Below are 19,856 nucleotides of genomic sequence, written 5' to 3' on the forward strand. Positions count from 1 at the left end.
ACTTTTTCAGAAGATTATGTGCACGTGGGGATCAAAACGTAAATCTTCACTTTGTCCTTTTGTAAGCTAGGAGTTGATGTCTTTTGTCACAGGACTTCAATATGTATTATTAACACTAAATGGGCAAAAGGGAGGGAGAAATGTGGAGGAAAGAAAGGACTACTGTGATATTGGTGAAATAAATTCTGGAAGATGCACTAACTTGATTTCTTAATAAGTACCAAAGGTATCATCATATTAAATAGGGTTTTGTAACCTGAAATCACTGGATACACTTCAGGGATTCAAGAACTTCCTGATGGAAAATGCATTTACCTTGGGAGAGGTGCTACAAATTTCATCAAATCCTTAAAGGCATCTATGACACCCCAAAGAAAACAAATCACTGTTAAAATTATGGAAGTGCCTTACTCTACAGAATGGATACAACCATGAATTGAAAAAAATGAACAAGAGAAGATTTAAAAGATGTTCACGTTTGTGGGCTTAGAAAAGACAAAAGAATTGCCTTTAGCAAATTAGCACCCTCTAAATTTTTGCTTTTGTTACCTCATGTTTGGATATCGACAGAGATTCTTTTTTTTTTTTTTTTAACATCTTGATTGGGGTATAATTGCTTTACAATGGTGTGTTAGTTTCTGCTTTATAACAAAGTGAATCAGTTATACATATACATATGTTCCAATATCTCTTCCCTCTTACGTCTCGCTTCCTCCCACCCTCCCTATCCCACCCCTCTAGGTGGTCACAGAGCACCGAGCTGATCTCCCTGTGCTATGTGGCTGCTTCCCACTAGCTATCTACCGTACATTTGATAGTGTATATATGTCCATGCCTCTCTCTCTGTCACAGCTCACCCTTCCCCCTCCCGTATCCTCAAGTCCGTTCTCTATTAGGTCTGCGTCTTTATTCCTGTCTTACCCCTAGGTTCTTCATGATATTTATTTTTCCTTAAATTCCATATATATGTGTTAGCATACGGTATTTGTCTTGCTCTTTCTGACGACAGAGATTCTTAAAGCTGAATTATATCAGCAGCCTGAATAAACTAGCAGACCTACACAGTATTTTCTCTATTATTATTTATACTTTGACTCTTTATACCATGAGGAGGTTGGATAGATTTCAGAAATCATTTAGCTCAACACGTAGCTACAGGCAAATCCATGGCCAAATCATCCCAGATGGGGGACTGTTTATTTTTAGGTGTCTGGAGCTCCCCCATCCTCCCTTAGTAATCTGTTTGTATGTGTCAGAGCAGGAACTCCCGGAACTTGAGGATTTTCAAGGAGTCATTCTCAGCACTGTATAAACATAACAGAGATTCTCTCTCTGTCTGTGTTCCCCAGTCGAGGATGTTCTACCATACCTTGAGAGGTAGGGCATCACCATGTGTGTGGATAAATACTCTAGAAATCACAGTGGTGCCGGTGGGCATTTAAGAATAGGTTATAAGATGGACCACCCCGAAGGAAACTATCCTCCAAAGACAAGAGGTAAGGAGGCTACCCTATAAGTCTTTCCTTCTCTAATTTCCCTGACTACATTATCTCCTTTTGTCCCCTGTGCTATACCTGAGAAGTTCCCCCAGACCTAGACCTAATCGAGAAGGCAGAATATTGATGCGGTGCTACTGAAAGGAAGAGCCCTGTTATGTTAAGATACGTGGCCAGCAATGAGACCTGAACAACAAGGAAGCCCCTGAGGCTTAAAAAGTGGCTGATCGAGCTAATGCACCCCTGGGGATTTCAAAGCAAATGGGGACAGAGACGAGGAATGTCAGCTCACAGCTGGGAAACTTCATCGGAGGAGAGAGGGTGACTTTCCTGAGGCCTGGGGTGTGGAAGCAACGCCAGTTTATATCCTCCTCTCTACCTGAATTAGCAGATCCAGACTGACGCTTCTTTGGCTAGAATTCTTGGTCCTGGGTATCTGAGTGGGTATCATATACCCTAGAAAGGAAGGTAAATCTCTGTCCACTAGTGCTGTGGAATATTCTGAGCCACCAAGGGAAGGTCTTAATCAGACAAGAGGATTTTCTTTTAAAAACTTAGATTAATTTTTCCTTTGCTGAGGTCCAGTTTGTGCTGAGTGCTTCTTTGGACTTAATCCATTAAGCATTGAAGCAGAGGAGTGAACAGGGCAGACTCTGGAACCTAAATGACTGGATCAATCCTGGCTCCTCAGTAGCTACTTAAGAGCTGTAAGAATGAATATAGGCAAAGTATTGAAACGTTGAAAGCCTCAGTTTCACCACCTGCAAAATGGGCATAATAATAGAACGTAAAGCTTGAACAATGCCCGGCACAGAGGAAGTTTTTATATAAAGTTGTGGGGATTAGACAAAATAAGTATAAAGCAGTACGGTGCCTGCCAACGTTCAATAAGTGGTACTTCTGCTACTATTATTACTGTCAGTGACAACAACGATAACACTAAAAAGTGATGGAGAAAGTGAGAACAGCCCATGTGCCAAGGACACAGAAAAAATGAAGAGAAATATAGTGACATGCACTGAGCAAGGCTTAACATCTTGCATCTTTAACTAAGGGAAAGGAAAGAAGCAAACAATGGTAATAAATTAGGGAGGATATTGGGAGTATGGAGAAATTATCATCTCTGTTTCTTTTTATTTGTGTTTATTGTGTGGTGGTGGGGTGATTACCAGTTTTATTTGAATGTTTTATAAGCTGTTAGATTTATTTACTGAGAATGAACAGATAAATAGGGATGTTACTCAGCTGTGTCATGTCACGGCTTCTCATCAGCTCTTCCACTAACTTCCAGACAAGGTTAATTAATGAGGGAAGTTCACTGTGGAGGCGGAGGGGAGATCTGGGTCTGCTGAATGATTCATCTTATTGGGAGAACAGTGGATGAATCAACTCTCATGTTAGCAGTTCTGGGGAGGAAAGTAAGCATTGGGTGGAGACTTTCAGGATATCTTGAGAAAGAGGTGCTGTCAGAGGAGTATGCTCACTTTAACATTATATAATTTGATGGAAACTGGGACAGCTTCTGAATCTCTTCTAATCCTGGATGTTCAAGGTTATGCTTTTTAATATTTTGTTTCCCTTCGTAGAGCAGGGTGTCTTAATCCTAAACCAGAGGAGCTCCAGAAACACTCTTCTTCCATTTATATTTTCATGGAGGTCCCTTTTCATGCACCTCCCATAGGTGACACGTCACCTCCTCAGGGAGACCTTCTGTGACCCTGTCTAAAGTGGTCCCCACCAGCCACTCCCTCACATTACCTTGCTTCACTCTCTGCCTAATAGTGTGGCCTAGTGGTTAAGTGCAGGGGACATGGAGCCAGACTCCCCGAGTTCAAACCCCAGCTCTGTCCCTTCAGTGTGTGAACTTGGGTGTGTAATTAACCTCTCCAGCCTTAGTTTCTTCGTCTGTAAAATGGAAACAATGAAAATGCTTTCCTCCTGTATTGTCATGAGGACTGACACACATAAGCTGTCCCACGCTCAGCATATTGTAGTGCACACAAATGTTAGCTACTGTTGTTTTAGCCTTCGTCACTCTCTGAAATCACCTTCTTCATTTATTTACTTATTACGGTCTCTTTTCCCCCTGTTCGTTAGCAGTTGGCAGGGACTTTTTGGTGTTCAAAGATGAGTTTGGGATCTTGAACAAGCTCCATATTAGGAGTTCAATAAACATTTGTCAAAATAATGAATGAATGTTCTGTCAATATTTAAGAAATTAGCTTCTCCAATTTCAGATCATGTAGCCAAACAGCTTGACTGAGCTGCCCGAATGACAGAACCAACAGAACCCAAGTCACTTAGTCTCTTGCCTAGACTGCAACTCAGACTATTTCTCTATATTGTTGTTATTATGATTTTTTTTTTTTACCATACCTCCCACTTCTGGGCAAATAAAATGTTGCAGAGCTTTACAATCTCTAGTTTGTTGTATGAAAGTAATAATAATTTTTTGTTGGTTTTCAAAAAATTAAGTTATCTAATGATACTGAATTACACTAGATATTGCTTTTTCAAAATATACCTCACCTCTTCCATCCTTCTTCCCTTCTGGGATATGCCTGCTACAGACCAGGAGAAACCAGGAAAGGTGAAGAACAAATGCTGACAGAAAAGTTGGAATGCCAAGAATGCATCTTTCTGGCATTAAAGTGACAATAATCACTACACCTATAGTTTGCTTATAGAATTCCAAACTGGCTAAGGCTACACAGTTAACAACTAATAAATGTACAGTGTTTCCGTGAGGCAGAAAAATACATGATGGTCCTAAAGGTAGTCTGTTTTCTGTCCTCCGACATATCCCTTTGTAACAGGCCAACAAATCCCTCTGTAGGGGGAGCTACTGCACAGGGCGCTGCCCGGGGGGCCTCTCCCTTGCTTTGAACCCTGTTAAAGGTTAAGGGTGTTCCACATGTGCCCTTTGGGCTGTAGGACAGCTCAGCTAAAAGTCATCCTTAGAAGGACCTGCTTTACCACAACCTTCCTTTTTACAGAAGAATTAATGTCAAAGAAAATGCCTGATTCTAACTTTTCTGCAGCTGCTAGCCTCCTGATGACTTATGTAAGGTTTTTAAAGCCTGATGAAAATGACCGTTACCATCCCTGACAAGGTTATGGCATTGTCCCACAAGAACTGGGCTACTGGAAGCTCTAGACTCCCCGGTGGGGAAAGGTCATGCCGGCCACAGCGACAGTGTATTCCATCTGTTTGCCCTCCTCATATAATAAACATTGTTTGAAAGATTGGTTAGTGTGTTGTAAAACTGATAAGATTCGGGTTGCCAAAGGCATTTCATGAATTTCATAGGTCTTAATTTATGTTGCTATAGTAACTGAAACGTTGGAATTTCCCAAGATTAGAAAGCTTTTATATCCTTAACCTTAGAATGGTAATAATGTAGATTACGACTCTGGACTTGGTCTTTGCTGTTGTGCGGAACATATTTTCTGTATGTGGAGTGTTCTATCTATGCTAAGGTGTGACTGAATGTTCAGTCACTGTGATTTCAAAATTAGGATTTCTGATGTCCAGCCTGATTTTTTTATCTACATGTATGAATCTTGGTGGCCAAGCTGTTATTAAAATGGACAGTCTTTCTCTAAAGAGAAAGGGGGGATTGGAAGGGGGAGGTGGGAGAAGTAGAATTCTTATAGTAGTAGTTCTAGAATGTCATCTTAAGGACTGATGTGAATTTGGCTTACCTTCTCCATCAAAGTGAATTTCTAGCATGTGCTGAAGCACTTGATACATTATTAACATGTGTTTTAAGGAAAGACACTCGCTGAGGCATTTAGGGCACCAGCACTGTCTGAAGTGAGAATGAGGGGTATAATGAATCCCCTGACTTGAGACAGGAAGATAACTAAGAACCCTGTGGGCCGCTCCAGATCACATGTATTGATTAGATGGGCCCAAAGCAGCTGGAAAACCCAATGCAAGTGACCCAGGATTGACCCGAGACAGAAGTCTTTCCCCTGCTGGAGCCCAGCTTACCTTATATCCTGATGATTTGATGTGCACGCCACGTTTGGTCAGCGTAGATTTCATTCGGATGAAAAACGAACGCTCAAGAGTGTTGTCAGTGGTTAGCAGACTGGGGCTGGTTGATTCCACTGAAGAATACAAAAATACATACACATGATTTAGATCTCTACACAGCCCCTCTCAGCTACTGCTCAGGTACGATCCTTGAGTTCACTAAAAATAAATGACTGATGGGTGCTAAGAGTGTAGTAATCAATTTACCTCATTTAGAAAATGTTTACTTTGCAGAAAATATAAAAGAAAAATTAATGTGTCTGAAGAAACTCCTTTCCAGTTTCTAGCAAGCGCTTTTCAGGCCTTTTAAGTTCCAGCAGCTCCCCAAGTGGGGTCTGATAGTAAGTAAGTAACTGTAGCACATCCTGAGGCTTGTCTGGGGCACATGGAGAGAACAGTCACAAAAAACATGGACCCCAGAGATTTACGGGATGAACCAAGACTCGGGCAGAGATGCTTCTGACGAGAGTAAGGATGACTTGCTTTTTGTTCTCCCTGCAAATACCTTCTTGGATCAGTTGCCTACTGGGGAGTTCTGAGAACCATGGCACCATCAGTATTGGGCAGCCATACCCTGGCCCGTGTCCTTGCCCTTCTGAGTCAGTTTCCTTCACTACGGGGAATAAGAGGCATGAAGTCTTCTCGATTGACTCGAGGTAGAGGGCTGAGAATGGGATATACAGACAGAATCAAAAAGTACTCCCAGTGTCAACCTTCTCTTCTTGTCTCTAGTGGCAGCTCGTCCCCTGCCCTCATCAGAATAAAAAACAGCCTCTATGTTTTTACTTCTTTGCTTCCGATATGAGAAAACCATAGTTGCTTCCCTTAAGCAAGATAGTTACTCTTTCCCTTTACATGTATTTAGACTAAGCAGAATATGTTTTGACTTAAAATGGTACTTTGCAGCCTTGCTGATCTAAAACCACCTTTATGCAAACGGGCCAGAGGGCAACGTGAATCTATTTCCTTTAAAAATAAACTTCCAAGGTGTTTTATAAATTTATTTTCCTGGAAAGAAATTAATTTTGGGGTTTTAAAGCCTAATAATATTCTAATTTTACCCTTCTAAAATAGTAGTTTACAGTTTCTCTTATTCTAAAGTAAGTGAAAATACATGTCCAACAACAAAATTGAATTTCTTTTGAGCAGCCCTACAAGAGCACTAATTTTCCCTAGGATGAAGGTCAAGAAATATGTGTAAAGAGATTTAAGAATTAAGTAGGTGTGAGAATAGCTATTAAAGCACAGAGAAAAATAGGCAAAACAAGCTTTTCAGTTTTAAATTATGAAACATATCCCATACTTTTTTTTTTTTTTTGCGGTACTCGGGCCTCTCACCGTTGTGGCCTCTCCCGCTGCGGAGCACAGGCTCCGGACGCGCAGGCTCAGCGGCCATGGCTCACGGGCCCAGCCGCTCCGCGGCACGTGGGATCCTCCCGCACCGGGGCACGAACCCACGTATCCTGCATCGGCAGGCGGACTCTTAACCACTGCGCCACCAGGGAAGCCCCTCCCATACATTTTTAAGGGAAAGAAATGTCTATTTTTTATATTAGACTCGATGCTCAGATGAAAGAAAAATACGATCTACTCTAATAACAGAAGCCTCGCTATTTGTGGTCTAAGGCTTTTCTTGTATCATTCTTGTCTTAATATGACTATATTTTCCTACATTTATAGCATTTCTCTTCTGGGGTGATGGAACCACTGACAAGTGCCCCTTCTTATGTGTCTCTCTTAAGATTTTCTTCTTTTTTTTGTCTTAGAGAGCACGGATCTGATGTCATTTTCAATGTACAGCTTTTTATCACTCGAGGGAAAAGCAGAGCCATGTTATATTTAGTACTTTCATTTCTTCTGATTAAATATGAATTACTATGAAATTTTTCTCATCATCTAACACGCTATAATACGCCAACAGCTTTTTAATACACTATATAAGCACAAACTTCTGCTCTAAGAGTTTAATTTGCCCCTCTAATCCAATCACATCAACCTTATTTCTCTTATCAGAGATTCCCATTTTGAATTAAATGAGCTCATTAGTTTTAATCAAAAGCAGAGAGATCAAAACTTAAACGTAAATGCTTTAGATCAGAACTGTCAGTCAGCCGTGCAGTTCTATTTTACTAAAACACAAGATCAGAGACCCTTAGAACCAATTTTTTCTCGTAAGGGATGCCAAGAGCTTGAAGATGCTATATCCCTTTTTTTTTTTCCTTCCTCCCAAGGACAGATTATACATTTAAGGTTAGACTTAATTTATAGCACTTTTTCATCCTGGTGGAAGTAGAAAAGTATGCCAATCTACTAGTGTCCTTTTCACATTTATTGGCCCTGGTCCTCAGAGACTTGAACTAATGTGAAGCCATCAGAATCCACACCACAGACTTAGCCTCAACAGTTCAGCTCTGTTCAGCGAGACTGTGTTTGCAACAGCTGAGGAAAAATGCAACTTCCCAGAAAAGCGAACTATGTTTTATGGCTGAGGTCCAGGATACCCTGACCCAGGAAGGAAGGAACCATGTAACTGTGAATAATTCAGGCATCGTTAGAAATTGTTATTGTTTTTAGTATGTGGAACTGCACAGGTAAACACTTAGTGGGCACTTTAGAGACCCCAGCAAAGGTGCTTCCCGCTGGGTGACACAACGGGAGACACGAGCTTCCCATGAGCTGTGGAGCAGAATGCTGCGTACTGCTCTGGCTGGGCAGTGAATATAACGCCCCCATCCCCCTGCCCCATGTGTTAAATCTCCAGCATATACAGGAGCAGCGTTCATTAAACCCAGGACAACTGGTGTGAGAGGAATGCTGAGGTTAGATTTTGCCCCAGTGGAGCTGAGATTGAAAATCTAAACTGGTCCTCAAGCTGTCTTTCAAGAGCATGGGGATTTGGGGGGTGGTCAGGGAGAAGAGAGAGGGCAACTTCGAAAAGAGTTTGATTTCTGATAAAGATTTCTGCTTTAATTCCACACGGCCTTCTAATTCTGAGGACAGGGACAGAAGTAACCTGCCACACTGGCCCTTTCAAAGGATACGTGACAAACTCATTCCCAGCACACACGTACACAGCCACGTTTGCTCAAGGGCTGGCAAATATGCTCTGGTTATCCCAGCTCTGACAGTGGTGTCTCTCACGCAAAGAGACATATTATCTGCATGTGACAGGAGTAGCCACTTTAGAACAGAAGCTTTCTAAGTGTCTCAGGTGAAAAGCACGGATTGTGATGAAGGCTCTATTGGGAGAGAACCAAGGGAGCATGGCCTTGGTGACGTGCGACATGACTGTAGCACTGAATAGAGAAAGGGTGTGTGTGTGTGTGTTGGGCGGATATGAAGAGAGGACAAAATAGTGAGAAAAGTATCCTTAGGACTTCTGCTCTATTAAGACCGTGGAACCAATCTAGGTCAAAAAAGCGTATTGGAGTGCTTTCTAGATCTCACACGCTTTTCTGTCAGCTTTTTGAGACAGGCCATGATTGCTGCATAATCTCATAAGAAATTTGGGATTCAGAGAAGTTATATCTGCTGCCAGAGACAAAGGAGAAATTGATGGGTGAAGCTGGATTAAGTGGTCAAAGCCCAGATATGGCCAGTTTTGACCTATGAATTATAAACAAGGAGCTGAAAAAGAAAACAAAAACAAGATCCACACAAGCTAGATAAAGAAATAGACTCTCTTTTGGTGAATCTCAAGGGCCTCAACTTTTAAGTAAATCTAAATGATCTCAGCTCTTGAAATGTCAGTTTTTGCATATTTTGTGAAATTTACAGAACAATTCATAGCAAAAGTTGTAATAATTTTTATGTTGGCAAATTCCACCATAAGGTGAAAGTATATCTGCATTATTCCACCTCTGTTTATAATTTCCTAACTGGTACTGTAGTTGCTGCTTCCTTGTTATTATGAAGGGGCAGGAGGTGGTGATGAAGGTCGGTGGCTGAGAACCATCTAGTTCTCACTGGCCAAGCCAAGGGCCAGGTATATTCTGAGCACTTCTGGGATTCTCTCCAGGGTCCCTGCAAGTGGATGAGGCCAAAGCAGAAAGAGGGCCTTTCTTTTTAGCACACTCCAAATGTCTGTGGTGCAGCCCTAGTGTCAGAGCCTCCAACTGCCATCAGATCCTGATGGGGGTGGGGGAGAAAAGGAAAGTTTTGAGAAAAGTCAAAACTCCTCAAGTGTGAACACAGTATTTTTCCTTTTAAAGGAGACGTGGCATTGGGCTAAGTTATTAAGATATGAAGTGAAATATACTCTTCCACCATTTCATTGCCTAAATGAATCTTTCCTTTTTCAGAAATTCTGTGCAAAGTGCGAACAACCAAAATGACTTTCACAAGACAAGGGAAGAGATGTTGGTTCATTTTGCAGTTATCTTGATAAAGCCAATCTGTTTCACTGGCGTATGCTGTTACCTTTGTTAGATACTGATGTACTTTAGAACTTGAGAATGAGTATATGTCAAGTATGTAACAAGTTCTTTCTTTTCTTACAAAAATTTTCCTGCACTTCCTTAGCCACTTGGAAGTTAGGTTTGATCATGTGGCTTTCTGTGGCCAGTGGAATGTGAGCAAAAGTCGTGTCACTTTCAGGTGGAATTCTTGAGAAAAGCAGGTCACGAGGCGCTACTTTCTCTTTCGCTCTGCTCTGGTGACTTCCAACATTTCAGATGGTGGCTGGTCCATCAGCCCGGGTCTTGGAATGAGGAAAATGTGGGACAGACTCTTTAGCCCACCCTCACAGAAATAATCTTTGTTGTAATTTGGGGATTGTTTTATTTACTGCAACATAACTTAGCCCAAGCTGACAGAGGAAAATACCAAATCTTTATTATTATATAAAAATATATGTTGTCCGAGTCTCCCAGATAGTCAGTGGCAGAGCACACAGCCATGATCTGTTTGACTCCAAAGTTCATGATATGTCCAATATTCCAGTTCTTACATTTATTTATATTCTCATTTTATCTCTTATGCTGGGGCAGCAGGGTGGAGACAGGTCTAACTTTGATTCCCTATAGCACATAGCATGGTTCCTTAAACCCACAGCAAAGATTTACATGTATATACATATACGTGTGTGTGTGTATATATGTATATATATAAATAAATATATATAAAATATATGTGTATATATACATACATGTATTATTTATATATATTTAATATATTCAATAACTAATATTCATTAAACATTGACATTAATGTAATAAGATCTCCCCAACTTAGTTTCCCCATAGTAGGCCAATGGGAAAAATAAATCTTTTCTCACGGAAATTGTCCCAGTGGATTTTATGTTTATCCAGGATGACAGCTGTGGTTATCTAAAAATGCCACAAATTCTTCAATACTCCTCCTCCCACAAGGTGTAGCCTACTTCCTTTCCCCTTGAGTGTGGGCTAGACTTGGTGACTTACTTCTAATAAATAGCGTGTGGCAGAGTTGGCGGTGTATGACTTGGTCATAACAGGCAGCGTGGCTTCCTTGTTGCTGTCTCCCGGGTCATTCACTCTGATGGGAACCAGCTGCCGTATTGTAAGGACACTTGAGCAGCCCTATGGGGAGGCTAAGGTAGTGAGGCACTGAGGCTTCCTACTCTCAGTCACGTGAGTGAGCTTAGATGTGGACCCTCCTGCCCCAATCAAGCGTTCAGATGACTCTGCTCTGACTGACCTCTCTATGGCAACCTCATGAGAGATCCCAAGCTACAGCTAACCCTGACAAGCTGCTCCTGGATCCCTGACCTCTAGAATGGGATATCTTTGCTTTTTAAAAATCTATCAGTATTGAGGGTAATTTGTTATGCAAAGATAGATAATATAACACCCACGTGGAACCTCTTTTTGGACAAATCATAGCCTTGTTTTGATATGTGACAACCGTGTACGTGGGTAAAACTCATGTGATTTTGAGAAGGAATGCCTTGCCCAGAGTGTCAGTACCTGGTGAATTCACATATGTAAGGAAAACTACCTGCAGTGCTGATTTTCTAAGTGGGGTCTGTGTTTTCAATGCTCAACTGATTTTTTAAAATGTGCAGTTTGCAAAAGGTGCTGTCAACAGCGTCATCTGCAAGACTGTGATACCTTGAAAGGCAGGCTTGACGTCTTGCTTATCTTTTTTGTATCTATTCCCTGCTCTTCTCCAGCCCCCACGCATCCCCCTCAAGTGCCTAGGATTACGTTTTACATAAGTAGGCACTCAGTTTGCATGTTGGATTCAGTAATATTCGGATGCATTCTTTTAAGAAGAATTATTCATTTTACCCCTGCCCATTCTCTCACACCAAACCTCTTGTCCCAAGAAGTCTTTTTTTCTTTTTTGGAGGAGAAGGAACCATTATGTCCTCTTCTTATATTCATTTCTAAGGAAGCATTTTTTGCTAAGTGTTATTTTGAGAGTCATGGACTAGTGGGTGTGGTCGTTAAAAGAGGATTGGCCTGCTTTCGTCCAGAATTAGAGAATACTTTGCTCTCTGTCTTTTGCGAGTTGGTTTCCATCCCACTGGGCTGTCCTCTACCATCCTCAACCATGTGCCAGGGTGACTTTGAAGGGGGTGATGGGCCTTCGTAGGCTACACTGAGATCCTCGGCCACTGGCGGGGAGGCAGTGCCCAGCATTTTCTGTGGACCCAAGTTGTACCACCTTTTGGATGTCAGGCCAATGCAGTTGCAGCCGCTACCCTCTGGCTCGGCAATCAGCCTCTCTCAGCGTCAGTGCTTGCTCTGGAGTTTGACGGAAAAGCCAAATTTATTGAAGTCTCATTAGGGCTGATTCCTGCTCCCACTGAGTTGTGTCTTCAGCTTTGTTTAGAAACTTGTGAATCATTAACTGAAACTCCAGAGCATAGCTGTGAAAATAATTGTGGTTCAATAATGATGTAATAAACTTCTCTCAGTATAACATTAAAAATAATCCACCGAAAAAAGAGGCAAAAATAATCATCTGCCATCCCATGCCACCTGTCAGCACAAGCTCCCCGGCAACGCCTCGGATGAGAATTGCAACGCATAAGGTTGGGGTTGCTACTTGGGGGGCTGTCCCCTGAGGGAGAGGAGCATGTTCAGCTGCCGCCTGCTGCTCCACAGTTGGTGTTTGGATGATACCACTCTGGGGGAAATACACACAGTGTCAGAGCCAAGCTGCTACCAGTGGGTGTTTCTATACACAACTGCTAAGCTTCAGGAAAGTTCAAGGGGAAAGACTGGGTATTGGAAAGATAGACTTTGAGAGTCTATGAGATCCCACATGACCCGTTCTGCAGCAGGCTGTGTACTCCAAAGAACATGCCATCTGAATACTGCAACGGTTTTAAATCTTACTGGAGGCTCCCTATAAATGTTGCCACTTGAGGGATCTATTCTGGGAGAAAAATATAGCATGTCCTCCCGGGATGCTGCTTGGATTCCATTACCAATATTGCTTGTGGGATCGAGTGTGGCAGTGCTTTTATCATGACTATAAAGTGGTTACGAGCCAATTCCTCATATAAAACATACTCAATAACATTGAGGCTTTTTTGCCTTTTCTGTTTCCTTCTTTTATTTCCTTCCTTCCTTTCCTTTCTTTCTTTCTTTTTTTAACGACAAACACGATGTCAGACAAAGGGCATCAGGACTTAGTCTTTGTAGTACAAAACAAAATAACAATACATAAACACCTTTGTGAAGGCAGCTTGAAACCCCATGTTTTCTATTAAAAAGTCATGTTCAATCTTCACTGTTGATAGAACCGAATAGCTAACACAGAGAACATTGTATATCAGAAAGGTCAATAGTTATTATGAGCTACAAATATATTTTTTTCCATCCTTCAGGCTGTTTAGCGCATATCACAGCATGAGCAGCTGTCTTCTTTAATGCTTTTAAAATTAGAATCCCAAAGAGGAAGAAAAAATTATGGTTGCAATGATTGCTCTTTGCTTTTGTAAGTTTACTTTAATATACTATTTTATATACATGAATCTTCGGTGCAGCCTATCCATGGGGCAGTAACTGGTTGCCAGTATCGAGTTGAACTGCCACGTTTATTTTCTTAGCATTCTGGCCAAATCTCCATCTCAGGCACAGATGTTGTCGACATACCATATTTTCAAAAGGAGTCATATAGAGGAGTCTGGTTACAGAGGCACTTGCAGACACACACATATGCATTCTGCCTTTCCATTGCTTAAAAGGTCTGTGACTAACTACAACAATGCCATGTGATGAGAAACAGTTATGCAGCACTGGGTGAAAAATCAGTCAGTGATTCAAACCATTGATACACAAAGTATCGCTCTCCACCTGCAAAGTGCAGATGTGTGGCCTGAGAGGGCACCTTTTAGGTTGTTGAAGGTTGATCTTCTGCCTGTGCCTGGAACTCCTGGTCCTTACTCGGCACATAGCCCTAAAGACAAGGAGTATTTCACGCAGCACATGTAAGCATATACTGGACGTTATAGCTCGCTCAGTCTTTGTTCAGTTATTTACATTAAATACGTAATGAGTATCTATAATGAGCTGGGACTGTTTATAACAGTGCTTACATTTGGGAGGAGGGGAAAATATATAACCGTTTCTGGAAGTGCTTAATGCTCGAAAGAAGAGCGATGCAGGGTAAGGGGCTAGCGAGCGATGAGGGCCACATTTTTGTTGTGTGGTCACAGAACACTAAGTCATGTGGATGTCGGGGTGAAGATGCCACAGCTCCGGGCTCATGATTCGAGTTGCAGCTTCATCGCTCTGCGCTGGTAAATAGCTTTACGGAAAACTATTATTTGCATAGATATGTGCCAGTGACGATGAAATTCTAGAACTGTTACCCTTTGGACTTTTGTCCAAAATTAAAATAAGTGATATACTAAAGGTGAATAATTTAACATGTAGGAAACTAAGGGAGGGGTCACTAAGAATTTTCCAGAGTGTCCTGTGCCTCCCAGATGAACCTATTGGCATTGTCATTTATTTGAGGATCTCCAGAGAGAGCAGCTTCAGTAGAAAAGTGGGATAAAGATTGAGTAAATAAGTGATTACTTCTCTTTGGTGAATTTGGTGATGAAAATAAAGAGAGCTGAGTATGTTTATTGATTGAGAGGACTGAGTTTAAAGTTGTCTGTATTAGAAATGCTAATTGAAGAATTTAAATCCTAAGGGCTATTTCGTTAGTAACACAGAAAAAGAGGTGAGCCTCTGAAATGGGGTGAAGAAAAAAAAGGATGTGAGCAAAAAAAGGGAGAGGGGGAGGGTGATGGGAACCGCGCTGAACAACTTAATCTCAATAGAGTAAAGGTCGTTTGCTGAGATAAAGGAAGTAGGAGAAGGAGGGGATTTTGAGAGTAAAGAAAAAAGCTGTGGAGCAGCTCATGTGGGCGAAGCAAGGAGGATCAATAGAAAATAAGCAATAAGATTACACAGTGGTTAGAAGTTGCATGACTTAACTGTAAGCGCACTGATTTTCTAGGGTACCCTAATAATAATGGCTTTGTGGTTTTTCAAGGCATTGCTCAGGATAGTGGGTTTTTCCCAGGGATGGGAGCAGGCTCAATGGTAATGAAAGAAAGACAATAGAGTGAGGGACTCCAAAGGGTTAAGAGACAATCAAGTGAGGATGGATAGAGTGATGAGCTGGGGAACAGGAAAGAATGACAGGGGTAGTGGTGGGGTAGAGGTGGTGACGTGGGTGAGACAGCCGGTAAGGGGGGGCTTTCTTCCCAAAATGATTTGTGAGAATGCTATTTGTTGCTTTTAAACAAGTTCATCTTTTTTTTTTTTTTTTGCGGTACGTGGGCCTCTCACTGTTGTGGCCTCTCCCATTGCGGAGCACAGGCTCCGGACGTGCAGGCCCAGCAGCCATGGCTCACGGGCCCAGCCGCTCCGCAGCATGTGGGATCTTCCCGGACCGGGGCACAAACCCGTGTCCCCTGCATCGGCAGGTGGACTCTCAACCACTGCGCCACCAGGGGAGCCCAAGTTCATCTTTTTGATCTATATATATTTTCTACATTCATAGAAAAATCGGAAGATATGCAAAAGTATAAATAAGAAAAAAAACAACAACCCAGTAACCTTATCCCCAGCTACAGTCACTATTAACACTAATATGTTTTGTTGCTGCCTTATTTACTATTTATTTATATATTTATTTCAAAAGTGGGATCACACCCATATCTCCTACATTTTTTAATGTTAAAAAAAAGTCACAGCTCACTAGGGGATAATAGCTGGGCTTTGATTAGACACTGTTTGGGGAATAAAAGGACGTTGGGGCTCTAGCGGCCTTGGTTGCAAGGCAACTTTAAAAATAAGAAATGATAGTATCTGCACGTGCCTACATCAGTTCATCACTTTCAAATACACTATTTTTCCTGGCTCTGTAATGTTCCATTACATGGTGATGAATTTCTTTGAAATGAATCTTCCTTCAACTTTCTTATCACGTCTTTGGGTGGATTTCTAGAAAGAGTATTACTGGGTCAAAGAGGATAAGCTTTTTTGTTTAAAGCTAATATGTACAATTTGTTTTCCAGAAAAGTTGTGCTGTGTTATCAGTTTATATGTTTCTCAGCAGTGTTTGATGTCCATATTAAGTGCCATCTTAATATGTTTCTTGTTTGCTAAAAATATTAAATTAGCAGAAGATACAGAGAAGATACCCTGAAAAGCAATATGTAGAAACATCTCACGTGCTTAATTTGCATTTTTCTTTCTAATGATGTTGAATAATGTTTTAATACATACTTACTGGCTACTTGAATTCTTTTCAGTGACTCATTTATGTCCTCTATTTTCCAATTGAGTTTTACTCTCTTTTCTTGTCAATTTGAATGAGATGCTTAGATGTATGTATTAAGGATATTATCTTTGCCATATTTCTTGCAAACATTTCCCCATTTTTTTGCCTTTTACTTCTGTTTAGGATGTTCATTGATAAACATATGTTTTTTAAATTTTATATAGAGAAATCTATACATTTTTCCCTTTGTAACTTTTTTTTTTGTTGCTCTCATACCTTAGAAAGGCTTTCTCTGTTTTTTCTAACAGGTAGTTGGCATTTTAAAAATGAAGCATGGTTAAAGGTCAAGGAATGGCTGTGCCAGTGGGTAACTATAGGTAAGTCAAGAAATGAGTTTGTTGAGCTTTGGCAGTCGAGGGAATCTGTGTGGAATCGGGACCCATCCTGGATACTCTGACTCTGGCGTCTGTTGCCGTCCGGTGGAGACGGCTGCGCAGACCTTATAGCACCAGCCTTCGCCATTGAGGAAGGTTCACGAAAGGTGTGGGTGTTGACAGACAGCGGCATTGAGAACAGGTAAGGAATGCTGTTTTGTTCTTTTTTAAGAGGAAGTTTTTATATGCTGAGGTTGGGGGAAATGTTGCGGAAGCGGCAGTGGGAGCGCCGGGTGATAACCACTGCTCTTTCATGCTGGGAGAGTCAGAAGCGTAGGAATGAATCATGGCCTCTGTTAAGAGCAAGTTTCTAGAGTATTGGGCTCTAAGGGAAAAGGGCTTCAATAAAGGTGAAGAAGCAGAGGTGGGGCTTGTGGAAAAGATGGTGGCAATAGCAGAGCTTACTCCTAATGACGGTTCCCAGATGAACACACAGCCTTGTTAAATTTGAATTTCAGATAAACGATGACTGCTTTTTTTAGTATGACCCAAATATTGCATGTACGTTTCAAATTTAACTGGGAAGGCTGTAGTTTTACCTGTTAAGTCTGGAACCCCTGCTCATGGAAGAATGAGGACTCTATGTGGCACCGAGGAAGGGTTTCGTGTGAGAGAGTCACGTGGTTAGCAAGAAGGAAGAATGGAGGAGTTTAGGAGACTGGCCGGGGATACATCTGTTTGACACAGAAAAGGTTCTGAATGGCTGGAACTTTCTCACTGGAGAGTGTTAGAGAGCCGGGCAATAATTGAAAATTCAAGTGAACGTTGGTGTGATGAAGTGGCTTTTTCAAATTTGCCTTCTTGGATATGGGGTCCAGCACGGCGGCCAGTTTTTATTTTCCTGTGTGAACGTGTGTGTTCTGGGTGGAGAGGAGAGCCTGGGTTGGCAGGTCTCCACAAATGTCTCCTGAGTCAGTATCTTCTGCTAATTTATTATTTTTTATCATACAGGAGGAATTTGACTAGGCAGCTAAAATTTGTTGGTTTTATTATGGCTCTATTCCAACACATCTTGAAGTGGTTATTTTTCAAAGTGTTTTCAGTTCGAAGTACTATATTAAATCCATCATCAATAAAGAACTGAGGTTTATTTATTGGAGAATATTCTTAGTAACATTATTTATACTTTGTAATAATTTAGAGGAGCCAGAAATGGGAGATAACCCCATAATTATCTATATCTGTTATTTTGCTAATGAATATCTATTTTTGACACCTTTAATTAAGCAAATTTTCCTTTATCTTATGATCCCAGTGAGTTTCAATGACCACTGTCCTATCTCAGCACCTAAACAAAGTCTTCTTACCCCCTGGCAGAAGTAGCCCTGCTTTGCTGCAAAGAAGACAGGACTCCATCCTTAGGATCTTGGTCAGCTGATATACGTGTAGGCATCACAATACACGTGTAGGCATCATTTCCGTATCTGAAGTTGAGGTTACGTCATTTGTATACTGTCTTCGAGGCTATGCATAGTCTTCCCAAGTGGGGGGGGATAAAAAAGCAGTCATTTTTTTAATGATTCTATTTATATCGTTCGCAAGTAGCTTTGCTGTTCCCTTTTTCCTTCAATTTAAAAACATAAAGGCTATTTATTGCTACCGGTGACGGTGAAAATGGGGTAGAAGCAGCCTTTTCTCAAACTGGGTGCAAAGCAAGTGTGTTGATACTATTATAATTACTGCCCCCTTTCCTGCTTCGCATATAATGCTCTAATGAGGTACTTGATATTTTTAACATCAACACTTTAGCGTTATATCAGGATGGCATCTGGGACTAAACTGTATATTCTGTAATGCCAAATGATTATTTTAAAGACTGGCACCGCATATTTCCTGTTGCCTGGTAGCTGAACGCTCCCACCACATTCGTCATAATTGTTTTGTGGTTAATCCTCTCCAGAGCAGGGACACCAGGTATTTATGGTCGCCCTTGCTCTAGGTCTTCAATTATTTGACCTTACGTGTGAATGAGTCCATCTATAACAGTAGGCTGTTGTTTGCCCACTTCTCCATTTTATTATTGCGTTTATTTCTAACAAACTCCATTTGCATGTCATTAGTAAAGTTCTCAGTATTTTTTAATAGCTTGAGAAGCTGCATTTTAGAAATGACATGAAAGTTCAGATCATATACCTGGAGGAAATGCCCCTCTCGTGATGCTTATCCTCATGTTTGACTCAGAGGTATGACCTGTGTCTTTAGTTTCCTCCTGAATCACTTCAGTTACAAGCCAAAGCAAATACATCCAAATAAGTTTCCCTGAAATAGCAAATGATTTATACGTAAAACACTTGCGATCGAGCACTCTTTTATACTGTAGAGAGGCTTTAGAATATTTTCCACTCATTGCGCAAATAACGCACAGGTATTGTAATGATTTCTGGTATTAATTATTCACATGGGAGATAATATTGCCTTTACTTTCTTCTGGCAAGTGTCATATATTATTCTTTTGGTGCTAAAATCGTGTTATATTCTTTAACTTATAAACATCTAATATGCTAGACAAACTAGCTTATATCTAAAATGGAAGCTAAAATACGTAAAGCCAAACTAGAAAGGTCTTTATTCTGAAAGTTATGTCTTGCCCTTCAAAATTCTTTTGTTGACACTAATAATCAACATCTACAATCCTTCCTCGAAAAGTAGAGTGCCTCTCCCCGACCAGGTAAAATAGTTTGTATGTAAGTAATTTAGGGGAAGACAGAAGTAGACTTAAAGGGGAAACAAGGGCAGAGAAGAAATTATCTTTCTACCAAGAGAGTTAGTTTACTTTAAAAAGAATATTCTCTTACACAATTTGAAGTCTAACATTTTAGGAGATGCATGTAAGTCCGAAAACATAAAATTATCAATAACAATCCTTGCTATTTTGACAATTCTTTTCCTTTCCCTTTGTGGCTTGTTGGGAAAGAAAGCAAGCATTTAGATACATGCAGAACATGTAAGTCATCTCAGTAAGATGATATTCTTGGGATTTTCCATATTTATATATTTTTTTCCTACTTTGTATTTTCACTACCCAAGAGCCCTGGCTGTTATTTTTTTCCCGAAGTCTGCAGATCACCCCGTGGATTAACAAATGATTGAGGAGTCTCTCTTAAAAGACTCTTTAAAAAACTGTCAGAATCAGCCTGAGACAAAGATTTATTATGAACTATTTAAAGG

General features: G+C 40.9%; 1 protein-coding gene across 12 annotated transcripts in view; it reads right to left on the reverse strand.

Moving 5' to 3' along the window:
- The window catches only part of NPAS3 (neuronal PAS domain protein 3), a gene marked incomplete at both ends in the record, with an annotated part of 867,736 nt that overhangs the window by 58,646 nt on the left and 789,234 nt on the right, over positions 1-19,856 (reverse strand). For all 12 annotated transcript variants that reach the window (XM_082647980.1, XM_082647981.1, XM_082647979.1 and 9 more), the window contains one exon: positions 5,494-5,612. In XM_082647980.1, coding sequence (XP_082504106.1) covers positions 5,494-5,612 — 119 coding nt within the window. The remainder of the gene's footprint in view (positions 1-5,493; positions 5,613-19,856) is intronic.

This window comes from Grampus griseus (genome assembly GCF_964374135.1).
Source record: "Grampus griseus genome assembly, chromosome: 2".
Taxonomy (NCBI): domain Eukaryota; kingdom Metazoa; phylum Chordata; class Mammalia; order Artiodactyla; family Delphinidae; genus Grampus; species Grampus griseus.